The sequence below is a fragment of the Nothoprocta perdicaria genome, unplaced genomic scaffold (assembly GCF_003342845.1).
Source record: "Nothoprocta perdicaria isolate Ctin4 unplaced genomic scaffold, notPer1 scaffold_5, whole genome shotgun sequence".
Taxonomy (NCBI): Eukaryota; Metazoa; Chordata; class Aves; order Tinamiformes; family Tinamidae; genus Nothoprocta; species Nothoprocta perdicaria.
In genome coordinates this window covers 3584211-3604765 of record NW_020455754.1, presented here as the reverse complement: position 1 = coordinate 3604765, position 20555 = coordinate 3584211, and the positions used below count along the sequence as shown (strand labels likewise).

Below are 20555 nucleotides of genomic sequence, written 5' to 3'. Positions count from 1 at the left end.
AAGCAATCAAACAAATGTAGAGGCTACAAAATTAACTTAGAGATTTCTGATAGCTGTAAGCAGGGTTTTCCAAATGTCCTGGTGACTGCTCTCCATGCTGTCATTACTGTGCATCCCATTGCACGTCCCTGGTGAAAAGTTTTGTGAGTGCGAGCCTCGCTGCTGGCAGTTTCACATTTGTGGAGAAGTCTGTGCTTGCTGTAGGGACATGACCAGGTTGTTCTTCCTTCCCACTTACTCTTAACTACCTGGTGTATCCTGACACCTGCAGAATCTTGCAGATTCCCTGGACTTGTGCAGYTGTGCTGGGCATCTGCTGCAGGTGGGGCCTGATCCTTATTGACCAACAGTGTAAAGCAAATCTGGCATTATTCAACCAAATGTTTAGACATTCAAGCAAGGCATGCAGGCAGGAAAGGGAAAAGGACAACTGTAAAGTGCTTGCCAGCAGCTTGTGGCACAAGTTTCCAAATCACGATGCTGTTCCCATCCCACACATCCAGGCTGTGCTGGATGCATGTTGGTGAACGGGCAAATGCCTAGTTCAGCATTTGTTTTTCAACTAAGGCCAAAGTAACAGCATGTAACATGCCAAAGCTGCTAGTAACTTATTTTGCAGAAGTTCTTCAATTATCGCCTCCTCTCACCAGAATGACAGATGCAGAGTTGCCCTTGGGATGGAATTTCTCTGCAAAGGCACCACCTGTTGAAGCTGGTGTCGCGTGTCAGTGAAGAAGCAGCAAGACAACTGAATGTTACAGCTGGTGCTTCTGCCATTTTCCACAACGCAGGGGAGAGGACAGGCTGTTTGGGATGTTTTGCACAAGGATGGTTACAGGAGCTTACAGGGACCTTGCATTAGAGATGAGAACTTGGCTGGTTAGGCTAGTGCTAAATGCTCTTGAGATAATGGCTAGTATGAGAGGGATTCAAAATGGTCCCAAACTCGAGCTTATTCAAATCCTTTGGAAAAGGATGGCAACCTTAGACCACTAGCTTAGCTTTAATGAAGTGCATAGGCAAGAATATTTACTCCCTTCTGCCCTACTGTGCGAAATATGTTCGAGTCTAGCAGGAAAAGCATCCGCAGCGACGGGGAAGGAGGGGATTACAGCTCTTCACTCTCTGGTAGAATTCGCACCCAACCTTGTGGTGCTCTGTTGAAGCTGGGTCTGCGGGACATCAGCTCCAGAGTGCTCAGGTTGTCAAACTCCATCACAGGCAGAGAGAACGTGTCGCTGACCTGTGCTCGGTCAAACGGGGTGGGAGTCCTGCATCACAGGAAAAGACAGGCTTAGCTCATCACAGAGATGGGTTCGGTGTGTTTGTAATGGTGAGGGACAGGAAAAGCAGATCAGGACTTTTTAACTCCTTAGGAGTCCGATAGCAACATGGCAAGACCTGCAGCAAATGACAGGCCTTTTCTTCCCACCTAAGATGCCATTATAACCTTGCTTAGCCTAGCAAGATACTTCTTGGATATAAAACAAATCCCCATTGAAGCTCTGGCAGGTTTTGCACAGTGTTTTGCAGTGCACAAGTTTTAGTGGCCATGCCGGATAGAGGGGAGGCCACAGTCTCCGTTTCAACGGGCTCTACCGACAACCATAGAGATGTGCTGTGTGTGTGAAAAGGATCCTATTAGAAGAGGAATTGACAGGGACAAGCTCTCTGGTCTTTAAAAAAGGGCTTGTCTGCAGGTATATGTTCAGCTAAGGACTGAGGCTCTGCTAGTGCTGCCTCCTGATTGCTCTAGCACATGTTGAGGCAAATGTCTTTCTCTTGGCCCTCACTCCAGTCCACATTTTGGGACAGCTTCTTTTGAACTATGACTAGTAGGAGGAGCAGTGCAGGGGCAAGAGCTGTCCTCCCTTTCTGCAGGAATGTGAGAAGGGACTGAGGAACWGAGCACCAGGCCTCCAAAGAGCCAGGAAATGGTGGTGGTTTTGGAGTAGTGCACATAGGCTGAYCTAGCAACGAGGCAGAGCTGGGAATGTTTGCTTTGGGAAGTGTTGTTCTAGCATGAATCTGCTCTTTGCAGCAGCATCCTAGGGAGAAATGAGGAGGGAAAAGGTAAATGAGGGAATTGTTCCAGATATTCACTCCATCTCTGGAAAAAAGGCAGTCATTTTCAAAGCAGGGATTTCACTGCCTCTCAAGGTTGCACACCTTGGCAAACTAGCTGGATACTTTCTCCTGATTTTTTAAGGTTGGAAATAAATCAGTCTGCTTTAATGTTGTTGAAGTGGTAAACTTTCCCTTGGCCTGTGACAAATGTGAACTGTGCTGAGAATTCACCTTGCTATAAGCAAGGCCGCTGGCTTCTCACTAGCCAATTTGATCCAAAAAAGCACATTTTTCTGCATTTTGGTATTTGATGAACTGAGAAGTGATTTGAAAGCCAACAGCTTGGAAGATCATAAAAAAAATGTTAAAAGTGGATCAGCTTTCTGCTTCTTTATGCCTCAGTGAAGAATTAGAGGAGGTGGCAAGAGGCTTGGTGTTAAATTAGTATCCATCTGTATTAAATAACAGTTCAAGACTTTAAATAGAAAGGCAGCGTGTGAGAGGGGAGAAATGGTACAGGGCAAAGCATTATTCAGAAACATACCCTTGCTTCGGTCCCCATCCTTAAATAAATATGGAGGCAGAAACATGGTTAAATGTTGAAAGAAAAGAGCCAAGTGTCTGCAGCAGCTTCTTGTTCTCCTTCAAGAGGATCTCTGATGTTGCTGCACTAGTGAACTTTTGAGATGATTGAAAAACCTACAGCCCTTTTGCTTCTCCATGCTTTCTCTCAGTCAACTGGACTTCAGCCTGCTTTTTTGGGCTGCTCTCTGAGTTCTTGTCTCTTCTGTTAACCCTCTTCCCTCTCTCCTTTCTCTTCTTCCTGCTCCAGGACTGATTAGGGCATGGTCAGCCTTTCAGAGCAGAGATGCATGGGGACAAATGCCTCCCTGGAGATGGTATAGAAGAGAGGAAACACAAGCGTGCAGCTTGCCAGGCTCTAAGGTTAAGCTCCAGCAGGCTGAGAAGAGCCCGAGAAGATTGGAGATCAGCAAATGGAAACCAGCAGCCCTGCCTCAGCCTGACTCCTGCCCTTTGCCTTGGCACAGGGCTGTGTTTGCAGCGTGGTAGCGTTGCTCGTTCCCCTGCAGTGCTTTCTGCCAAGTTTTCCCAAGCAGAGCAATGATGTTGTATGTGATTTAAATTCAAGCACGGTGAGGCTTCAGGAAAGTTGCTGTCCACACAAGTCCACCACTGCTGCAGACAGTCTGAAGTGGGAACAGTGCTATTTCCCATTAGGGAACTCCAGTGGGAATCTAGACAAGGTATTAATATTCTCTGCCTTTTCTCAACAGGAAAACTTTGACCTGATCTGTCTCTTTTTACAGAGTTCCTTTGACGTGTACCAAAGACATAAACTATTTATTATGGGGTTTTTGTTTGTTTTCTTCTTCCCTTCCTACCATGTGCTGTTCCTCCTTGAGGCTTCACTGTCTCAGAGGAGTCCCAAGGAGGAAGGCAGAGCAGGGTCAGTGCAGCTCTCACTTTGACAGCAGGATCCCCATGACCGGTCCCATGCCAGCGCTGCACTAAAGCCCTCCACCACCTTGCTCCAGAGGCTAAAGCAGAGGCTGCACTGGCTCGTGCACGAACCTTCCCAGCCAGACTATCACCAGTGTTACCTGTTGAAGTTCCTGAAGTCCCCGTGAGAGGCTTTCATAAGCAGGTGGTTCACGCTCTCCACAGGGAAGTGCTTCTCGTTGAGGAGCTCCTGCCACGGGGAGCGGTAGCCCTTGGGGATGGCGGTGGCGTTAAACTTCTCAGGGGGGACTTCTTTGAGGGGGCCGGAGTAGCCTGTGGTTGGGAAGAGAGCGCGTTGGTTACTTCAGCAGCAGCCCAGGCTGTGGCAGCGTGCTGCAGGGTGACAGTCCCCTTGGCATGGGGATGGGTGGGTTGGGGAGCAGCCCTGCTGTTGCACAGCCTTGGAGGGCCTTCTGCTGCCAAAGGAAACGTACTTCTGGACACAAAAATATGTTTCTCTATAATTAGTTATATATAGATTTAAGGATATATTATCTGTATGCTGATCCTTATTCTGATGTTTTTTAATGATAACCTGAAAAACCCAAGTAAAATGCCTGAACCCTTTAAGAATTTTCTTCCAGCATTTTTTTTTTTAAGACTCCTTCTCTACAGGCTTCAAGTTCATGTTTAAGAGAAACAGAGCCCAGTGCCTTGCCCRTCTCCCACCTGGTGCCGCCCAACACTGGGATATTCCTGGTTTTGTGGTGGTTTACCTGGAGCCAGAGCATCTGGATTGAGAACCTTGCTCATATGCAAGACTTTTTCTGTCTTCTTGGGCACTTCRGGAGGGCCCCCCCGGGCTGATGCCGCAACATGGAGCTCAGAGTGGTACCTCTGCTGTCCCTCAGCGCTGTCGCCTCTCTGCAGATGGGAGAGTAAGCAGAGCTCTGGAGACAACCTCAGGGCAGCTCCTGCCTGCTGCCCAAGCCAGAGCTCTCTGGAGAAGGTGAGGTGCAGGGAAGTCTTCTCTTTGAGCAAGGGAGTGCAAAGCAGCCACACCTGGCACCCTCGGCAGAGCTCATAGCAGTAAAAGCAGCTCACAGGGGAGCAGCTGTGCACACTGTTATCAGAGCCTGCAGGTGGGAGCTGTCAAGCTGTCACCTGCCCAGAGAGGCCTCCTTCAAGCCCAGAGCCCTGCGTGGAAGCTGCAGATCAGCAGCTCCAGAGGTGCCCTYGGCCCCTCCTGGGAAGCGAAGTTGGAGCCTGGGGCAGTACCTGCTTCTTCCCCTACTCACCGACCACTGGTTTGCCGCTCCCTCCGGGTAGCCTCCCTCCATGCCATGCGATTCTCCTGCCCCTGCACCGGAAAGCTGCAAGCAGAGGGGTTAGCAGGATCCATCACCTTGCTCTTCTGTGCACCTCTCCATGACCAGCCCCACCAGATTATAGCTTCCTCTCCCCTCCCTTAGCATCAGACTAACCTAGCACAGCCCTTAGGCCTGGCCGTGAGCCCTTGAACCCAGCAGTGGGCTCCTGGGCTTCACAAGCCATCTTCATAAAACATATTGCCATTAACTGAGTGTGAATATCCAGCTGCAGAGCCAGACCTTGGCTCTGAATATCCAGACCTTGAGCCCTGCGGAGAATCGCTTTCCCGCAAAGGCTGTAAAAGCTGGGGAATAATCCTGTGCCCATAGCTAGGGTACCAGGAGTGGCAAGGAGACCCACCTTCCTGTAGCCGCTGGGGTACTCAAAGATGAAGCGCTGCATCCGCCTCTGCCTCTGCTGGAAGAGCTGGGAGCCCCGGTTCGTCCGCAGGGACAGCTCCTCTATCATCACGTCCTGCGGCGTGCTGACCTTCTTGCCCAGGTCCAGCCGGGGGGCTGAGGACACGACACGGGAGTACAGTGGGAGCTGAGGCCCTTGCAGTGYGGAGGGTGCCCGAGCTCAAGGTGGAGGGGACAGCAGGATCCCCAGGCTCTGGCTGGGCTCAGCCTGCGGCAGCCCCTTGGCACAGTGTCCATCCCGCAGAGCTTGGCCCCGAACCCCCACCCGCGTGGGAGCTGCGCCCATGACTGTGTTTCCTTGGCGTGTGAATCATCAGGCAGTTATGTCAAGTCCCGAGGCTCAAAACAGCCTCTCCCTGACTAGTGCATGGACCCCGTATGCCCTCAACAAACATTTACTGCCTCTTGGGTGTAAAGGGGTGTAATGCAAGAGGGGACACAGAGCGCAGACACAGATCCCGGGCACCTGGGCCAAGGGCTGCAGCCAGAGCTGGATCTGGCGTGGGGAATGACACCCCACGCTGCCTTGGGAAGCGCGGGAACGCCCGGTGTCCCTTACCGTCTCCCGGTTCCGGTCTCATGATGGTCATCGCCTGCTGTCACGCTCCTGCTGTGGGTCCGGGGCCCAGTTGCTGTCCAGCTGGAAGAGAGAGGCAGCCCCACGGTGATGGCCACAGCGCAGGGACGTGCCAGCTGCCCAGGGTGCTGCAGGAACAGGCCGGGCTTGGACTTTGTGTCCTTGTGCCCAGGTGGTCCCTCTCAGCTCTGGGGATTTGTCTGCGTTTGTCACTTGCTCATCTCACCCCAGACCCACCTTGAGGTCCGGGGGAAGCCCAGACCCTGCAGCCCTCCKGGGCGGGCAGAGGCCCTGGCCGCCCCCGCAGCTCCAAGTTAGCAGGAGCTATTTTAAGCCTGTGCCCTGGCGGGGGCAGGAGCTGTCACTTGGACCCTGCAAGGTGCACAGTGCCCAGGCTGTCGAGCCCAGCAAGGGACAAGCTCTGCCAGGGGCTGGTGGGCTCCAGGCTCCACACACTGCCATGAGGAGCAGGGCCGGGTTGCTCCTTACCTTCCACCTGCCCTCATCTCCCTCAGGCCAGGGATGAGGTTGGTCCTGCTGGAAAGGGGGGTTACAGCGCACAGCACTGTGGGGAAATGCCCGGCCTAAGGAGGTGGCCCCTCATCCAGCCTCTGGGCTGGGTTCTCCAGCTGGGGCTGGCAGGGGGAGGGACCATCGGCCACCCCTCCCCGGGGGGGCTCCCTGTGCAGACCCTCTGGGGTGGTTTTGTGGCTGTTGGTCCGGGCAGGGGTCCCTCGGGGGCTGCAGTTTCGCAGTGCCTGGCACAAGGGCCCAGGTCCTTCTGCATTAAATATTAACCAGCCTCCCCTCCGCCAGCCCCAAGCCCCGGGCACGGGCACTCAGCCCCTTCCCTCAGCTCTCCCCACGTCCCCCGCTGCGCAGGGAGCCCCCGAGCCCCACGCACCCACACGCTGCCTCCCCTACCTGGCCGGGGGACAACTTGCACTCCCGCTGTGCTGAGGACCAAAGCTGCTCTCCGGCAGCTCCGGGCAGGAGGCTGCAGCTTCTCCCGCGCTCGCAGCCCCGYGAGCCCCTCGCGGCAGCTCAAGGGCTCCCGCCTCTCGCCCCGACCCCGCAGAGCTGCAGCCCGCTGCCAAGGGACACCAGTTATTTCTGGCGGAGAAAGGGGGCGGAGCAGGGCTGACCCTTGGGGACAGGGCTGCCGTCACCCCCGCGCGGAGCAGGGCCAGCTCCCGGGGACGAGGACGCCGTCCCCCCGGCGTGGCCAAGGCCAGCGGGCGCTGAGCGCGGCACGGTGTGCGGGCACGGTGAGCAACCTGCTGCAGCGCCGTGTTCCTGTGCCAGCCCAGGCTGTCCACCCGCCCTCCAGCATGTCCCAGTGTCACCCCTGCAGGGACAGCGGCACTGCGGGTACCCAGCCCTGCTGGTGCCCCAGCACTCGAAGCAGCCTGGAGAGCGGCTCTGGGCAGCGGGGCGCTGGGGGCACGACAGGAGCCRGGGGCGCCCTGGAGCACCGGGGGAAGGAAGGAGCCAGGCGGGTGGGATAACAGCAGTTTATTTGAGCTGGGGATACAAGTGGGTGGCAAAGGCAGCTGGCAGTGGCTGGTGGGGCAGAGAGGGGCAATGTGTGTCCCGAGGAAAGACAAGCGCTGGGACATGACACTGCTTGCTCCGCTCGAGGAGGCCCAGGGAAGAGAGGGAAGGGAAGGAGGAGCCCAGGCTCCCCTAGCCAGGAGTACTCCAGTGCCCAAACACAGCCCCTCAATTAGGGTATGTCCCAGCACCCCAGCTCTGCTCTGCTGGGCAGGGGGCTGCTGCGTCGGGGTCGAGCTGTGTCCTTGCCTCTTTCTGGCATCCTGGGACCACCTGAGGGCCCTGGGGAACCTGGTGCCCCTCCATGTGGTGAAACGCTCTGGACACCCCCTGCTCTGCCATGTTCCTAATCTGCCCTGACTCCCTCCTCTCACCGGCACCAGCTGCTCCTCTCTCCGACACCGCTGCATCCAGCCCCCATCAGGGAGCCGAGCTCCCCAGGGGGACCCCGACCCATCCTGGCACCCGCTGCACATCACCTGCTGCACTGAGTCCTCCCGCAGCCCCTCTGCAACCTGCACCATGTCCTGTGTCCCACACGTGGCCCTGCCACCTCCTCCCAGCTGGCACCCAGGGCCGCAGCCCCACTGGTCCCCTCAGCGCCCTCAGCCAGGGTGGGGGACTGGGGTGAGCATAGGGATGGGGATGGGGGTGAGGGATAGGGATAGGGATAGGGATAGGGATAGGGATAGGGATAGGGATAGGGATAGGGATAGGGATAGGGATAGGGATGGGAGCTGCCCTCTCTGCCTGGGCTGTGTTGGGGGTACCCAGCAAATGCTCCCCTTGATGTGACAATAAATAGCTTGGGCCTTCTCTTTGGTCATCAGGGGAAGAATCTGGGGAAACTTGTAACAGAAGGGATTAAAGAGAAAGAAAAATAAAGCAGTGAAGATTTTGCAGCTTTGGGGAGTCGACTAGAAAAGCAACTTCTCCTCTTGCAAACCCCAAATAGAAACGAACCCAGTATGAGCTGGAGCCTGGGTCGCTCACCCTGCTTGGGAACACTGCTGGCGGGCCTGTTCCCTTGGAAGAGCGGGCAGGGTGAGGTGCCACCCTGGCCAGGGAGAGAGGGGACAGCAGGGCAGGGGACACACAGGCATTGGGGGCGCACAGGCTGTCCCGGCCCCGCGCGCCGGCGGCTCCCGTGGCCTCTGTGCGGGCGGCTGCCRCTCCCGCTGGCCACGCGGCGCTGCCCGTAAAGGTTAGGGCAGTAAAAATAGCGCGGGGCCATGGGATCCTGCGCAGGAGGAGGCACCTGACCCCGCCGGGGGAGCCAGGCACCAGCGGAGCAGGAGGCTGCTCTGCCAGGGCTGCGGGGCCGAGGCGAGCATGTGGAATAGGCTTTCTATGCACACCCCCGGCTTGTTCCTCCTCCCAGGCCTCCTCTTCGGCTCCATCCCTGCCTGACGAGGCAGAGCGTGGGCTGCATCCTTGTTTCAGTGGTCCAGCAGCCCCTGGAAGGATGGAGCTGCCCATCTGCAGCCCTCCCAGGGCCTGCGGCTCGCAGCAGCCGCCCGCACCGCTTTGCGATACTCCCTTTGCTTGCTACTACTGTTTGGCAGCCGCAGCCCCAAGGTTGGGGCATGGGTGACGAGGTTCCTGGGACATGAGCTGTCCTCCATCAGCACGGAGTCAGCGCGAGCTCCGCAGGGCCAGGAAGTCCTTGTGGAGCAGCCGAACGAGCCAYGTGGCAGCTCGGAGGGAGCGGACGTGGCCGTGGGGCAGGACTGCAGCGCTCTGGGGCACGCGGTGCTCCTTGGCTCCCCAGGGACACGTCTCGGGGCTCTCTGGGGAGGGGACGCGGTTGGCAGCTCCTGCAGGCTCACAGCCCCCAGTGCTGCGGCTAGGGGTGCTGAGCGAGGACCCAGGGCCCCGCTGTGCCCTGGGGCAGGGGCRCAGGCCGGGCCCTTCCCTCCATGGCTGAGGCTGCTGCCAAAAGGGCGGGTTTGGGGGCTTTTGGGCTTCAAACTTGCACTCTGCCCGCTTCCCAGGCGGGCACAAGAGCAGCACGTCATTCCCCRGGGCAGGAAGCAAGCGCCGTGCGGGATGCACTAGGGACCAGCGGCACCGCTTGGGGCCAGGAGCTGGCCAAGCTGCTGGCCTCTGCTCCGGGGCCGTGGCCACCACCAGCACCGCGTGCGGGCCGGGGCGGGCCGCCTCGGCGGCAAGAGGGTGCTCGCAGCTCTAGGAGGTGCAGGGCGCCCCCGGCRCGAGCCCGCCCTGCTTCAGCCGCAGGCTCCCGTTCCAGCCGCGTGGGCAGATGTTGAAGCTGTGGATCCCGGGGCTCTTGGCGCCCGAGTCTTCGGAGTCGAGGGAGACGTCCGAGTCCGTCGGGGAGCGGGAGGTGTAGCGCTTGGCGGGGGAGCGCACGCCCGCCCGTGGCGAGGCCAGGGGGCTCTTGGAGGCCGGCGAGCAGCCGCCCAGCGTCCGGGGGCCAGGGCAGGAGGARGCACCAGGCGGCAGCGCCCGGGGAGGCGGCCGGCACCCATCGGCCCAGCCGGCCCGGGCGGCCACAGGGCTGGTGACAGCAGCCACGCCGAGCCCCAGGGTGCCGGTGCCAGCGGAGACGCGGTGCCCGYTGGCCCGCGGCGATTGCAGGGGGCCTTTGCAGGCAGGGGAGAGGCTGCCGGGGGCAGCCCGCGGGGAGCGCGGCAGGCTGGGGGTGCCTGCGCCAGGCGGCGGGGCCACAGGCGGGCAGCCCTCTGTCCCCCCGGCTTTGGGAGAGGAGCTCTTCCTGCGCGCCGCGTTGATGATGTTCCTGGCGAGCCGGGCTTGCATCTGGCGGCTGGCCCTGGCGTCRGCGTCGTGCCGCAGCGGGGACGGGGAGCGCTCGCTCCACGGCGGGGACGCGGGGGGCCCCTCATCGAGCTCGGGCACCGAGGCCGGGCTGGCCCAGCCGTCGGTGCTGCCCTGGCGCCGCGCCRGCTGCGGCGTCCACGTGGGGGAGGCGGGCAGGGACGACCGCCTTTCCTGGAGGGGACAGAGAGCCGTTAGTGTCCCGGTCCCCCAGCCCCGGGGGACACGGGGGACGGCACCCGGCAGCGGGCGGCAGCCCAAGGCTCCCAGTCCCGCAGCCTCCACTGCCCACAGCCGCCCAGCATCTCCTTGCGAGCCCGCAGGAAAGAGAAGAGGCAGATTTGACAGTGCACTTGAGTGTATTAAGAAAAAGGAAACAGAAATACACAGAAATTCAAGCCGAGTCAGAAGGCAGCTTGTTAGTACAGAACAGGAGGCTGGAGCAATGCAGCTGTAGCGGCTCCGAGCTGCCACTCRCACTGCCCTGTCCTACATGCCAGCCACTACCAGGGCCACAAAACGTTCCTTCCTGCCCCATTCGTCTCCCCCAGCTGCACGCGCTGGCGTCAGGGCYGGCCGGGCACCGCGGCTCTCCACAAAGCTCCTCAGCCTCTTGGGTGGGTATCCGGGCTGGGGCAACCTGCCCCTGGGCTGTGAGCTGTCCCCATGGATGTGCCCCACGGGTGTCACCCAGGGGAGCCGCCCCTGCCCTCCACCATCGTCCCCTGCCCTCGGGGCTTGCCTCTGCACGTCCCTCCTCTCCCTGGTTAGGACGGGCAGTCCCACTTGTACCAGCTACGGCACCACCAGCTCTTCTATTTCTGCCCCTTGTAAACCTGCAGCCGCTGGAGCTGTTAGGCAGCAAGAGCTGGGCCTGGCAAAGTGATCTGAGGCAGAGGAACGGGGTGAGACCCTGGCGACTGAGATGGCAGGATGGGTCCCACCGCCGGCTTTTGCCAGTCAGTCGGCTCCCTGGACTTTGCTGAAATCAGAGCTGGCAAGAGGCGAGCGCACAAAGCYGAGCTTGACAGAGGCCATCGTGGGCCCTGCTCCCCAGCGCCGGATCGTAAGTAAAGGAGGCCAAGCCTGGCACGACCAGGGACCCTCTGGTACGAGCAGGAACAGAGACGCCGAGGAGTCCCCACATCCCAGCGCAGGCTGGCTCTGCACAGGTGTTCAGCTTCTCCGTGGCATGGAAGTAAAGAAGGAAAAGAAAACCCTAAAGAGCATCAGAAGAGACAGGAGCAGGCACGGTGCGGTGGAAAGACGACCTGTCCCCTCCGGGTAGGCTTTGGTAAGAGGCCAGCAGGACAGAGAGGCTGCAGAGGAGCAGGCAGAGTCAGGACTTGCTTGCCAGAGAGCTGGAAATGCAGGTGAGGAGAAGAGCCAGAGATTTGATGCTCTGCAAAGTTTCCAGGCAAGAGAAGTGAGAAAGCACTGCGGGCCCTGCTGGTCTGGCCCGGCTCCAGCCCGCGTGCTGGGGCAGCCCCCAAGCTGCGCCGTGCTCCCCGGAGCCCGCGTGGTGCCAACGCGCAGCCCCGCTTAGGCGGGCTCGCCCACGCCCTGTCTTRTGCTCCCCGAGGCTTCGGCTGTGCTGCCGAGACAGGGTCTGCCCACACATGGGCACAGTCCTGACAGCCTCCAAGCTACTTTTTTTTTTCTTTTTCTTTTTTGGTTGGTTTTTTGCACACCCATGAGCAACTAGAGCGGAGTTGGGCAGCGGAGGAAGCCTGAACATGTTTCCTCTCTGACCCCACTACTTGTAGTAAAAAGAAGGTTTCCACACCTGCGGCTCGATCCCCGCGTTCCTGGTGGAGTAGGATGGTCTGGGCGCCTGGAAGCCTCCCTTGGGCCTGGGTGAGAGCAGGCGGCACGGGGAGGCGAGGAGCACGTCCGTCTGCACCCTGGCGCCCGGCTGGCTCTCGTGGGTCGGGGTCACAGCCCCGGCGGCGGTGGGGAAGGGGCTGGAGGAAGGCCCGCTGGCCCCAAGCCCCACAGGGCGATGCCAAACAGGGGACGGAGGTAAGGGAGAGGTGGGGCAGGAGGTCTGCTGCGGGTCCAGGTAGGCGTCGGGAAGCGCGGGCCTGGGTGGAGGCGTCTCGCGGGGTATGGACCTCAGGGGCCCTTTGGATGGGGAGAGGATGAAGAGTGAAGACTGGAGCTGGTAGGGCTGGTGCTTGGAGATCTCCAGCTCCTTCTGRGAGACCTCGTTCTCTACCAGGCCCCCACCATACAGAGATGCCGGAGGGGTTTTGAAGGGCCTGGAGGGACTCTTGAAGGCATGCCTGGAGATCATAGGTGACGCGCAAACGTTGGTGTCATACTTCCAGGAGGGAGGCAGAGACATGGTGGGTGATGGGGACCGCAGAAGGTCAGGCTGAGATGGAGCCTCGATGATGAACTTCTCCATCCTTGACTGCCTCCTGGCGAACAGCTCGGCTCCCTTCCCTCGCGCCTCGGTGAGGTTGTGGCTGGGCTTGATCTGGGGCTTCGGCTGGATGGTTGGGGACTTGAGGCAGGAGGACCACGCTGGAGCGTCCTCAGCCGGCGGGAGGTGCTGCCCGGCCCTGGCCGCACTGCCAGCGAGGAAGTTGGCAGCTTCTGCCCCCAGCGCAAAGGGCTCKTCCTCGGCACCAGCTTCTCCCTGCTCCTTCTGCTTCTTCTTGATGTCTGAGTTCTGGACCAAATCCAGCAGGTCAGGGTTGGGGCCCAGCTTTGGCTTCTCCACAAAAGTGAACATGGATTTTCTGCCGGCTCTGCGCGCAACCGACTCCTCCAGGATGCCTGTCTTGGGCAGGGGGGCCGGGCTGCGGCTCCTGCCCGGCGCCGGGAGCGGTTTCTGCTCCCCGGCGGGGTACAGCGCCGAGTAGGCGGGCGGTGAGCGCACGCGGGTGAGCGGCGGGGGGCTCGTCAGGGTCTCCGCGTACGTGGGTGGCGGGGGCAGTTCGGCCACAGGGGCCTGCTCCACAGGCTGGCTTTTCACCACGGACCCCTGGATGCCAAAGGGCCTGGCCGTCCTGTTCTTCACCGGCTTGGGCTTGGCCAGGGTGAGGTGGACCTCGTAGTACTGCCTGCCCTGCGTGCCGTTCGCCTTCTTGTCCTCAGGCGCGGGGGCTGTGGTGGTGTCGCTGGCGGCGGGGTCGCTCTGCTTGCTGCCCACGTCATCGCCGTTGGCGTGTGGCGCGGCCCCGCGCCGGGCGGGCCAGCGAGCGGCGTCTCCGCGGGCCCCACGCCCTCSCTCTGCGTCTCTCGCGGGCCCGGCTCGTGCAGCCCGTTGGCTGATGCCATGTTCTCCTTCAGGTAGACGCTGAGCGGCACCTGCTGCAGCTCCGCGGGCGGCTCCTCGCGGGCGGGCRGCCCGTCGCGCTCCATGGCGGGGCTGCCGTCTCCCTCCATGCTGCCTTCGGGGGGTGCTGCGGCGGGCGCTGCGCTCAGGGGCGGAGTGGCACCATGACCCCCGCCGGCCGCGGCGCCCCAGGAGAGCTCGTCRAGGCGCTGCCTGCGCCGGTGGAAGAGCAGCGCGCCCTTGGAGCTGGCGCCGGGCGCCGTGGTGAGCTGGGCCGCGATCCGGCGGCTCCGCGCCTTCGCCTCCCGCAGCTCCTTCTCGGAGAGGCTGGCGCTCCGGGAGAGACCTGGGCAGAAGGGAGAGCGCGGGTTAGCGCGGGATCGCCGGCCAGCCCCACGTGGGCACCTACAGCCTTTCCTTGCATTTTCCCTCATCCCCGAACCCTGGCGCCTGGCCGCAGCCTCCCCWGGCCGCTCTCCCCAGCAGGACAGCGGCTGGGGAAAGCGTTCAGGCACCCAGCTGGCCACAGGGCAGCTGCTTTTGCTGCGCTCAGCGCTACGCACGCAGTGACCGTATGGGAAAGGAATTTCTCAGAAGACTTCAAAAGGTCTCAGGTTGCAGTTTGCGCAGGCATGTCCCTCCTCTGAGATCCCCCTCCCCAAATCCCGGCCTGCAAGCAAGGAAAACCAGAGCTGGGAGTTGTGGCTGTCTCCGCATGGGTGGACAGGAGCACGCGATGAGGCCGGCTGGGACTTGCTGGTGAAGTGACACAAGGTGGCAGCCRCTGCTAGAGGAGCAGCGAGCCTCAGCCCACCCGAGCACAGTGCCAAGCTCATTCCTTAGGAGCCTACAAATGTGCTAAAAACGGCAGCCAAGGGCCTGCTAAACCCCGCATAAACCCCTCTGGGTGCCGCTGGGCTTTGCAAATGCTGGCCAAGAGGTCAGAGCAAAAGCCCGTTCCCACGTCCGAAAGGACATGAAATTGCAGGGAACAATTTCCCTGGCTGAGCAATTTCCTGCGAGCACAGCCCGGGCCTCCCGCAACTCGCCCCGCTGCACGCAGGGCCGAGGGCAGCCGCGGCGCCTGCCCGGGCCCGCAGGCGCTGCTGCCCGTGGGGCGGCCTCTGCTGTGTCCCCTTCCTCCTTGTTCCCGGCCCCAGCTGCTCGAGCCCCCTTGCAGAAACAGCCAGCAYCACATTCACCCGCAGCCCTTGGCTGGCTGAGGGTCACCAGCTGCTCCCCTGGATGCCCCAGTGTAGCAGGGTCTGCACAGCCCCGCGGTGGGGCTGCAGGGAGACAGAGGTGGGTGGCCAGGGCCGCCCGCCCCGAGCCCAGCTCCTCCGAGCGCAGCCAGCGTCCACTCCCCTTCAGTTCACATGTTTTTCATTTTCTTGCCTTCTGTGCCGCTTGGGAACCTTCCAGGGTATTTTAAGCGGTGGTTCAGCCTACCAGCAAAAGGAAAGGATGAATGACTAAGCCAAATCCTTCCAGCAAGCTCTTGGTGAAGCGGGAAGGCTGCTCCAAGCTGGGCATCTCTTCCTAGGCACCCACGCTGCCTTCCCCAACACCCGCAGCCGGCTGCTTGCAGCAAGTCCCTGCCTACAGACGCATTTCCTTGCCCTGCTTTCTTAGGYAGGAACCCATACATCTCGGCCTGTTCCCGCTGCGCCCTGCTCGATGGGCACCTCCAGCATCCCGCACCGTGTGCAGGGACCTGCTCCAGGCCTGCATGGGTGGCTCTGCCCAAAGCTGCTCCTCCAAAGGCAGCGCTCTGGCTAGGGAACCGTCTTCTGGCTGCACAGAGGGGAAGGAAGAAAACCCAGCTGGGCGACTCTGGCGAAGGCAAGCGCTGCCCTCCCTCCGGCACTGATTTGCGAGGTGCTGCCAGCTCCCAAGGCTAGTCATCCCCTTGCTGGCAAGCCACGACCTGCATTTCGTGGCCGGGCCACTGCACCCAGCCACCGTCCCCTCCCCGTGCGGCTCTGCTTCGGCAGGATGCAAATTCCTGCCCTGTGTCTCAGAGCAGATCTCACTGTGCTTCTCTCCTGCCTTGCCCCTCCTCACACARACCCCACCATTGGCAGCATGGAGGAAGGCAGCTGAAGAGGAGGAGGAGGAGGGTGGACAGAGTCTTCAGCCCACCCAGGAGAGGCGAAGGAGACGGGCTGCTGCTGCTGGTGGGAGGATTTTGGCTGGGTGATGGGGACAGAAGGCAGAAACGCCGATGGAAACTCTCCTGGAAACAACGAAGCCGAGCGAAGCAGCAGCGCCGGCGTCCAAGCTCTCCCGGTTTGAAGCCGGCTCTGTTGAACGCACCACGTCTATTTGCTTTGGCTGCGGCGCCGCGCAGGGAAGCGGCTTCCTCGGTCGGGCTGGGCGGGCTGGAGGGCGGCCAGCGTCACRGGCTCCCCGCGCCGCCTCTCCCTCCGCACAGGGGCAGCAGCGGGGCCGAGGGGCTGTCGAGGAGGCAGCCGCAGGCTCCAGCCGCCTGCGAGCCGCCTGCTCGAGGGGAGCCGTGCCGCGCACCCRCGCTCGCTCGCCGGCCAAGGCCGCCTAAGACGCAGTGCTCTCGGCGGGGCCATTTCAGAGCCGCTCGCTTTCGCTACTGCCTGTTAATAGCGGCTGCAGGGCCTGCCGCTTCTCCTTGCTGAGGGAGGCTCAGCGCTTGGCCAGCAGATTCCTGCCTGGACTAGCGGCCGGCCAGGCCCAGGGGCTAACGCCTCCCTCATGCAGCTGGGTGGCACCAGGGGCACGTGTGGGCACGTGAAAGCCATGCRCAGGACCGACGGGTCAGTGTTGGAGCCTGGTGCCGCTGCCAGCTCACAGTTTCACCTGCAGGCTCCCAGCCTGCAGGCCAGCCCCCAGGAGCAGCACTGCGGCTCCTGTGACGCACCGTGCCCCTGGTCCCTGCTCCAGCCCCAATCACCCTCCTGGACCGACTGCTCAGCATGGGGAGATCCACAAGGCAGGACCCCCAGCCCGGAGCCCCTGGCCCTGCCATCTGCTTCCAACATGCCCCTGCAGACCCACATCCCTGACTCCCACGCAGCGCCATTCCGACAGCCCCCAGGGCCCTCTGTCCATTTTGTGCGAGCCGTTTCGCAGCTCCTCCCTCCGAGCTCGGGGGAAGGCAATTACTAGCAATGATAATAGTGGTGGTGCTAATAATYGTTTCTAGCATCTGATTTTTATTGCACAGATGGAGAGCACTGGACCCTCTGGCAGCCCAAAGGAAATTGCAGAGAATAAGATTATTATGCGTGATTACTCTCCRTGCACACACTCCCCTGCTCACAGCACTGGTTACTCGTGCTGGGACCGCCTGTCCCCTCGCCAGGTCACTGCGCCTCCGATTTCAGCCATGGGACAAAACTATTCAACCTGGCGTAAGAGTATTCAGCCCCCAGGGACACGACGTCGGTGCCGGCAAACAGAGCCCTCGCAGCACCCCTTGCTCCCGTCCCGGCTGCAGGAGCCGCGGAAATGAGCCCTTAATCCTCGTCCTGCCACCTCGGCAGTCGGGCATGTCAGGGTTCATAGCCACGCAGCTCCCCCAGGCAGATGAGATGGAGAGCAATGCACTGAGAACACCCAGGTGCTGGGGAGCAGGGAGCCAGGGTGCACGCAGGGCTGAAGGAGCCCGAGTGGCATGGAGAAAGGGCTCAAGCAGAACTATATATGGCCAGGCCATCCAGGGCTACGGCGACGCTGGAAACCGCCTTCCGGCCATCAGGAGGTGGCTAGGAAAGAGTCCAAGTGCAACGGGTGACTTGCTCTTCTTGCGTTCTTCCAGTCTTCCTTCCTTCCTTCCTTCCCACGGCCACTCATGGCTCGCCACGGCGCTGGAGCTCAGGGAGGAAGCGTCGCCCGTTTCCAAACGTCCCGGCTTCTTCCAAGAACAATGAATTCRGCACCGCCGGCACACACCCGGCTTCGGACCCAGTCAACCTTCATCCTGCAGCACCGCYAGCTCCCAAAGGCCTTCATCTTAGGAAAGAGGAGCCTATAGCTCTCTGTCTATATATTTATATAGGAACTTGCTCCTTGGGTTTCCAGCTGCCCCAGGAATGACTTCCCGCAACATCCCCGAGGTGCCAGGCTTAATAGCTTCTTCCTGAGCTGTCAGTTAACCTTCCCGCAACAAGTACGGCTCCCTCCTCCAGGGTGAGGATGATGAGGGCGATGAAAGGCATGTTTGTTGCTCTCCTCTCACAGCCAACTGGCAAACAAAATTCCTTCCAGCTCAAGTTTCCAGGCAGAGGACAGGTCCCCTTGCACAGGGCTGCTGGAGAGCATCTGAAATATATATAGCAAGGCTGGACTCACTGTGGGACCCCAAACAACCGTGAAGGATGTATCAGAGCCTCCTGCAGCCGGTCCTACCCTGACAGCGACCTCCAGAGAGTGTCTTCAGCTGGACAAGGACAGGATCCATCCCCCAGCTGCAGGAAGGGGAGAGAACCCAGGTCTCTCTGAGCTGACTGGCCCAGAAGATGCAGTCGAAGCTGATGGTTCTGATACAGCCAGGATGTCACCACACGTCCTTTCAGGCCAGCTGATGGTTTGCAATGAGAACCCCCAGCAAAAACTCTCTCCTAGGCCAGTATGTAACCTACTTGGCTCAGATGCWTTGTGAATAAGCTCAAAACCAGAGAATTCTGCAGCAAGTTTTGGAAGAAAAATAGTGCTTTGGAGGTTGTCACCTCATGGTCTGGGTGTTTCCTAGTACCAGGCACAATGGCAAAAAGTCCCATGCAGAGAACATCGATGCTAGTGGTGAATGGAGCCTCCTGACGGGACTGGTGGGCTGGGACCGGACACAGGAAATCTCAAGCTCCAGAACTGGTTTGTGGCTCCCATACTTGGATCCCAGATCTCCGCGCACAGCCTGCTCCTGGTTTGRAGGATGGCTGTGCAAAGGCTGCGATCCCCCTCACAGGCGCTGGCCTGGGCGGGTGAATGCAGGAGGCTGGGGAGGCCGGACCGGCCCCGCGCAGCCAGCGTTTTGTGCTTGTCCTCGGGCACAAAGCGGAGCAGGGGACGAGCCGCCCTGCCGCGGGCATGCTGGGGCACTCCCGAGCAGCCCTGCAGCCAGGCCTGCGAGCAGCCGCTCTTGCCCGGCGGCTCCCGCGCTGCTCATCCAGATGTGCCCAGATGCTCYGGGGGAGGGCGCAGGGGGAGGGCGCAGGGCTCGGGGCGGGAGCCACCCTGGCTCCTTCCCCTCCGCATTCAGGATGAGATTAGCAGGAGAGAGCTGCAGCCGGCAGGATTCCTCGAGCCACATCCCAGGGTGAATCCCGCTCCGCACCGTTACCTACGGCGCAATCCTGGGATTGCAACCTGCGGCGGGGACGCCCCGGATCAGCCCTCTGCACCTTGGCTGGGTACAAAATACCTCGCACGGCGATGGGACCGCAGCTGGTCCTAAATGACATTACTCCCAGGGCAGTGATGGGTGGCACCGGAGGGGAATTCAGTTTTCACCCCAATGGTGGGTGCTTCGGGCACCGAGGAGATGCAGGCAGGGTTTTGGCACGGAAGCCAACTGGCCTTTTGCCCCAGCTACAGCTGTGCGAGATTTTCTGCAGTGAGTGCAAACTGCAACACACTAAAGTTCCCTCTTTCCTCCACTCCCAGAGTCATCCCAAATAATCTACTGCAAGGAAAACAAGGAGGGCAGCACAGATGGACAGGCTAGTTTGAAACAGACGCAATTAAAATGCACAGATATAAATACAACCATATTCCGCCTCTCTCCCTGCTTCCAATCCTCCTTTAACCAGATCCAAGTTTTTGCCCCAGCCGCCCTATGGCCCCGCAAGCCCCGCGCGAGGGGCAAGGGCGGCTCTGTGGGAACCGATCCCCCTCCTGGCAGGCCGCACCATGCCGGGCCTCTCCTCGCTGGTGCCTTTGCCAGGGACAAAATCCGGCACAGCAATAAAATTCGATTCGCTTGCAAGTTTTCGCTGAGCTCAGTTTGCAAGGGCTTTGCTGGACCGGGGGCTGTTGGCCCGCGCGCGGCCGCTGCCTGGCACTCAGCAGCTCCAGGGGCTTGCCCGGGCTCCCCAGCCGCGCTGCGAGCCTTGCAGCACCCGTCTCCCACGCGAGGAAAGACAGAAGTGGCCATAAAGCAGTGGGGCAAGGAGAAGGGATGGGGATTTTTGCTCTTTCGCAGCTGCTGGCTGTCCCTGCCTTGCCCAGACGCGAGCAGCTACTGCCTTCAGAGGATGCCAAGGGGAAGCCCTGCTTACATCCACTTGGGGGAAGGAGAGGCTGCTGCCACCACTAAACCAGAGCCAGCTCCTTCCCCCAGCCCGTCTAAATTAACCTCTTAGCCCCGTTAGGGAGGCAGGGGCAGAGGCACCTCCTCCAGGCTGCCCCAGCTCAGCCCTCCGGGGAGCAAAGCGGGYGGCAGCCTCAGCCCAACACGGGGCCATGGGCTGTCCCAACAGTGAGGCCAGGTACGGGGGCACCCAGCCACCCCCAAAAGTGGCCGGCCAGGGGAATCCCAGCCCTCCTCACTCCTGATGGATCCTGACAGATCCCTGGCTGCAGATCCAGGTAACATCCCTGTCTGGGCAGTCCTGCGGGCCAGGAGGCGATGGCCTTGTGCGAGAAGGTCATCTGGCTCTTCTTGTCCTGACGGATGGAAAGAGCAGGGAGGGGATGGGCACGAAACGGTGCCTTTGAACGTCTTACACAATCCGTAACAGATCCTGCTGGCTGCCAATCCTGAGGGACAGACCTTGTGTCTCCAGCGCGAGATGGCAGGGCCACGAGGAGCCCTGCTGGGAGCAGCTCTGTGCCCAGGGAAGGACGTGCAGGGGGACAGGAGATGCGGCGCTGCCGAAGCCGGGCGCGGGTCCCCGCTTCGCCCGGGGGGCAGGGGGCACAGGCACCGCGCGCCCCGGCCCTCCTCCCCCGCGCTCGGACGGGCTCTGCCTGCCCTTTCCCGGGGCGTCCCCTCCCTGCACCCCCAGCCGCCCGCCCGGGCTCCCGCAGCGCCCCAGCACGTCCCGCC

General features: G+C 60.8%; 2 protein-coding genes across 2 annotated transcripts in view; both read right to left on the bottom strand.

The window, feature by feature from the left end:
• Nucleotides 1-304: 304 nt before the first annotated feature.
• MYOZ3 (myozenin 3) lies at nt 305-5908 on the bottom strand. Its single transcript, XM_026047587.1, has 6 exons — nt 5878-5908; nt 5238-5414; nt 4827-4888; nt 4305-4452; nt 3690-3861; nt 305-1271 (listed from the first exon to the last, which is right to left on the bottom strand). Exons 1-6 carry the CDS (start codon nt 5906-5908, stop codon nt 1109-1111), a joined length of 753 nt encoding a protein of 250 aa, XP_025903372.1. The 3' UTR covers nt 305-1108.
• A 3728-nt stretch (nt 5909-9636) lies between these two features.
• SYNPO (synaptopodin) overlaps nt 9637-20555 on the bottom strand; it is a 14028-nt gene continuing 3109 nt past the window's right edge. Inside the window, exons 2-5 of the mRNA XM_026047502.1 lie at nt 13448-13880; nt 12035-13400; nt 10028-10422; nt 9637-9970 (exon numbers count right to left, since the gene is read on the bottom strand). Coding sequence (XP_025903287.1) covers nt 9637-9970; nt 10028-10422; nt 12035-13400; nt 13448-13880 — 2528 coding nt within the window. The remainder of the gene's footprint in view (nt 9971-10027; nt 10423-12034; nt 13401-13447; nt 13881-20555) is intronic.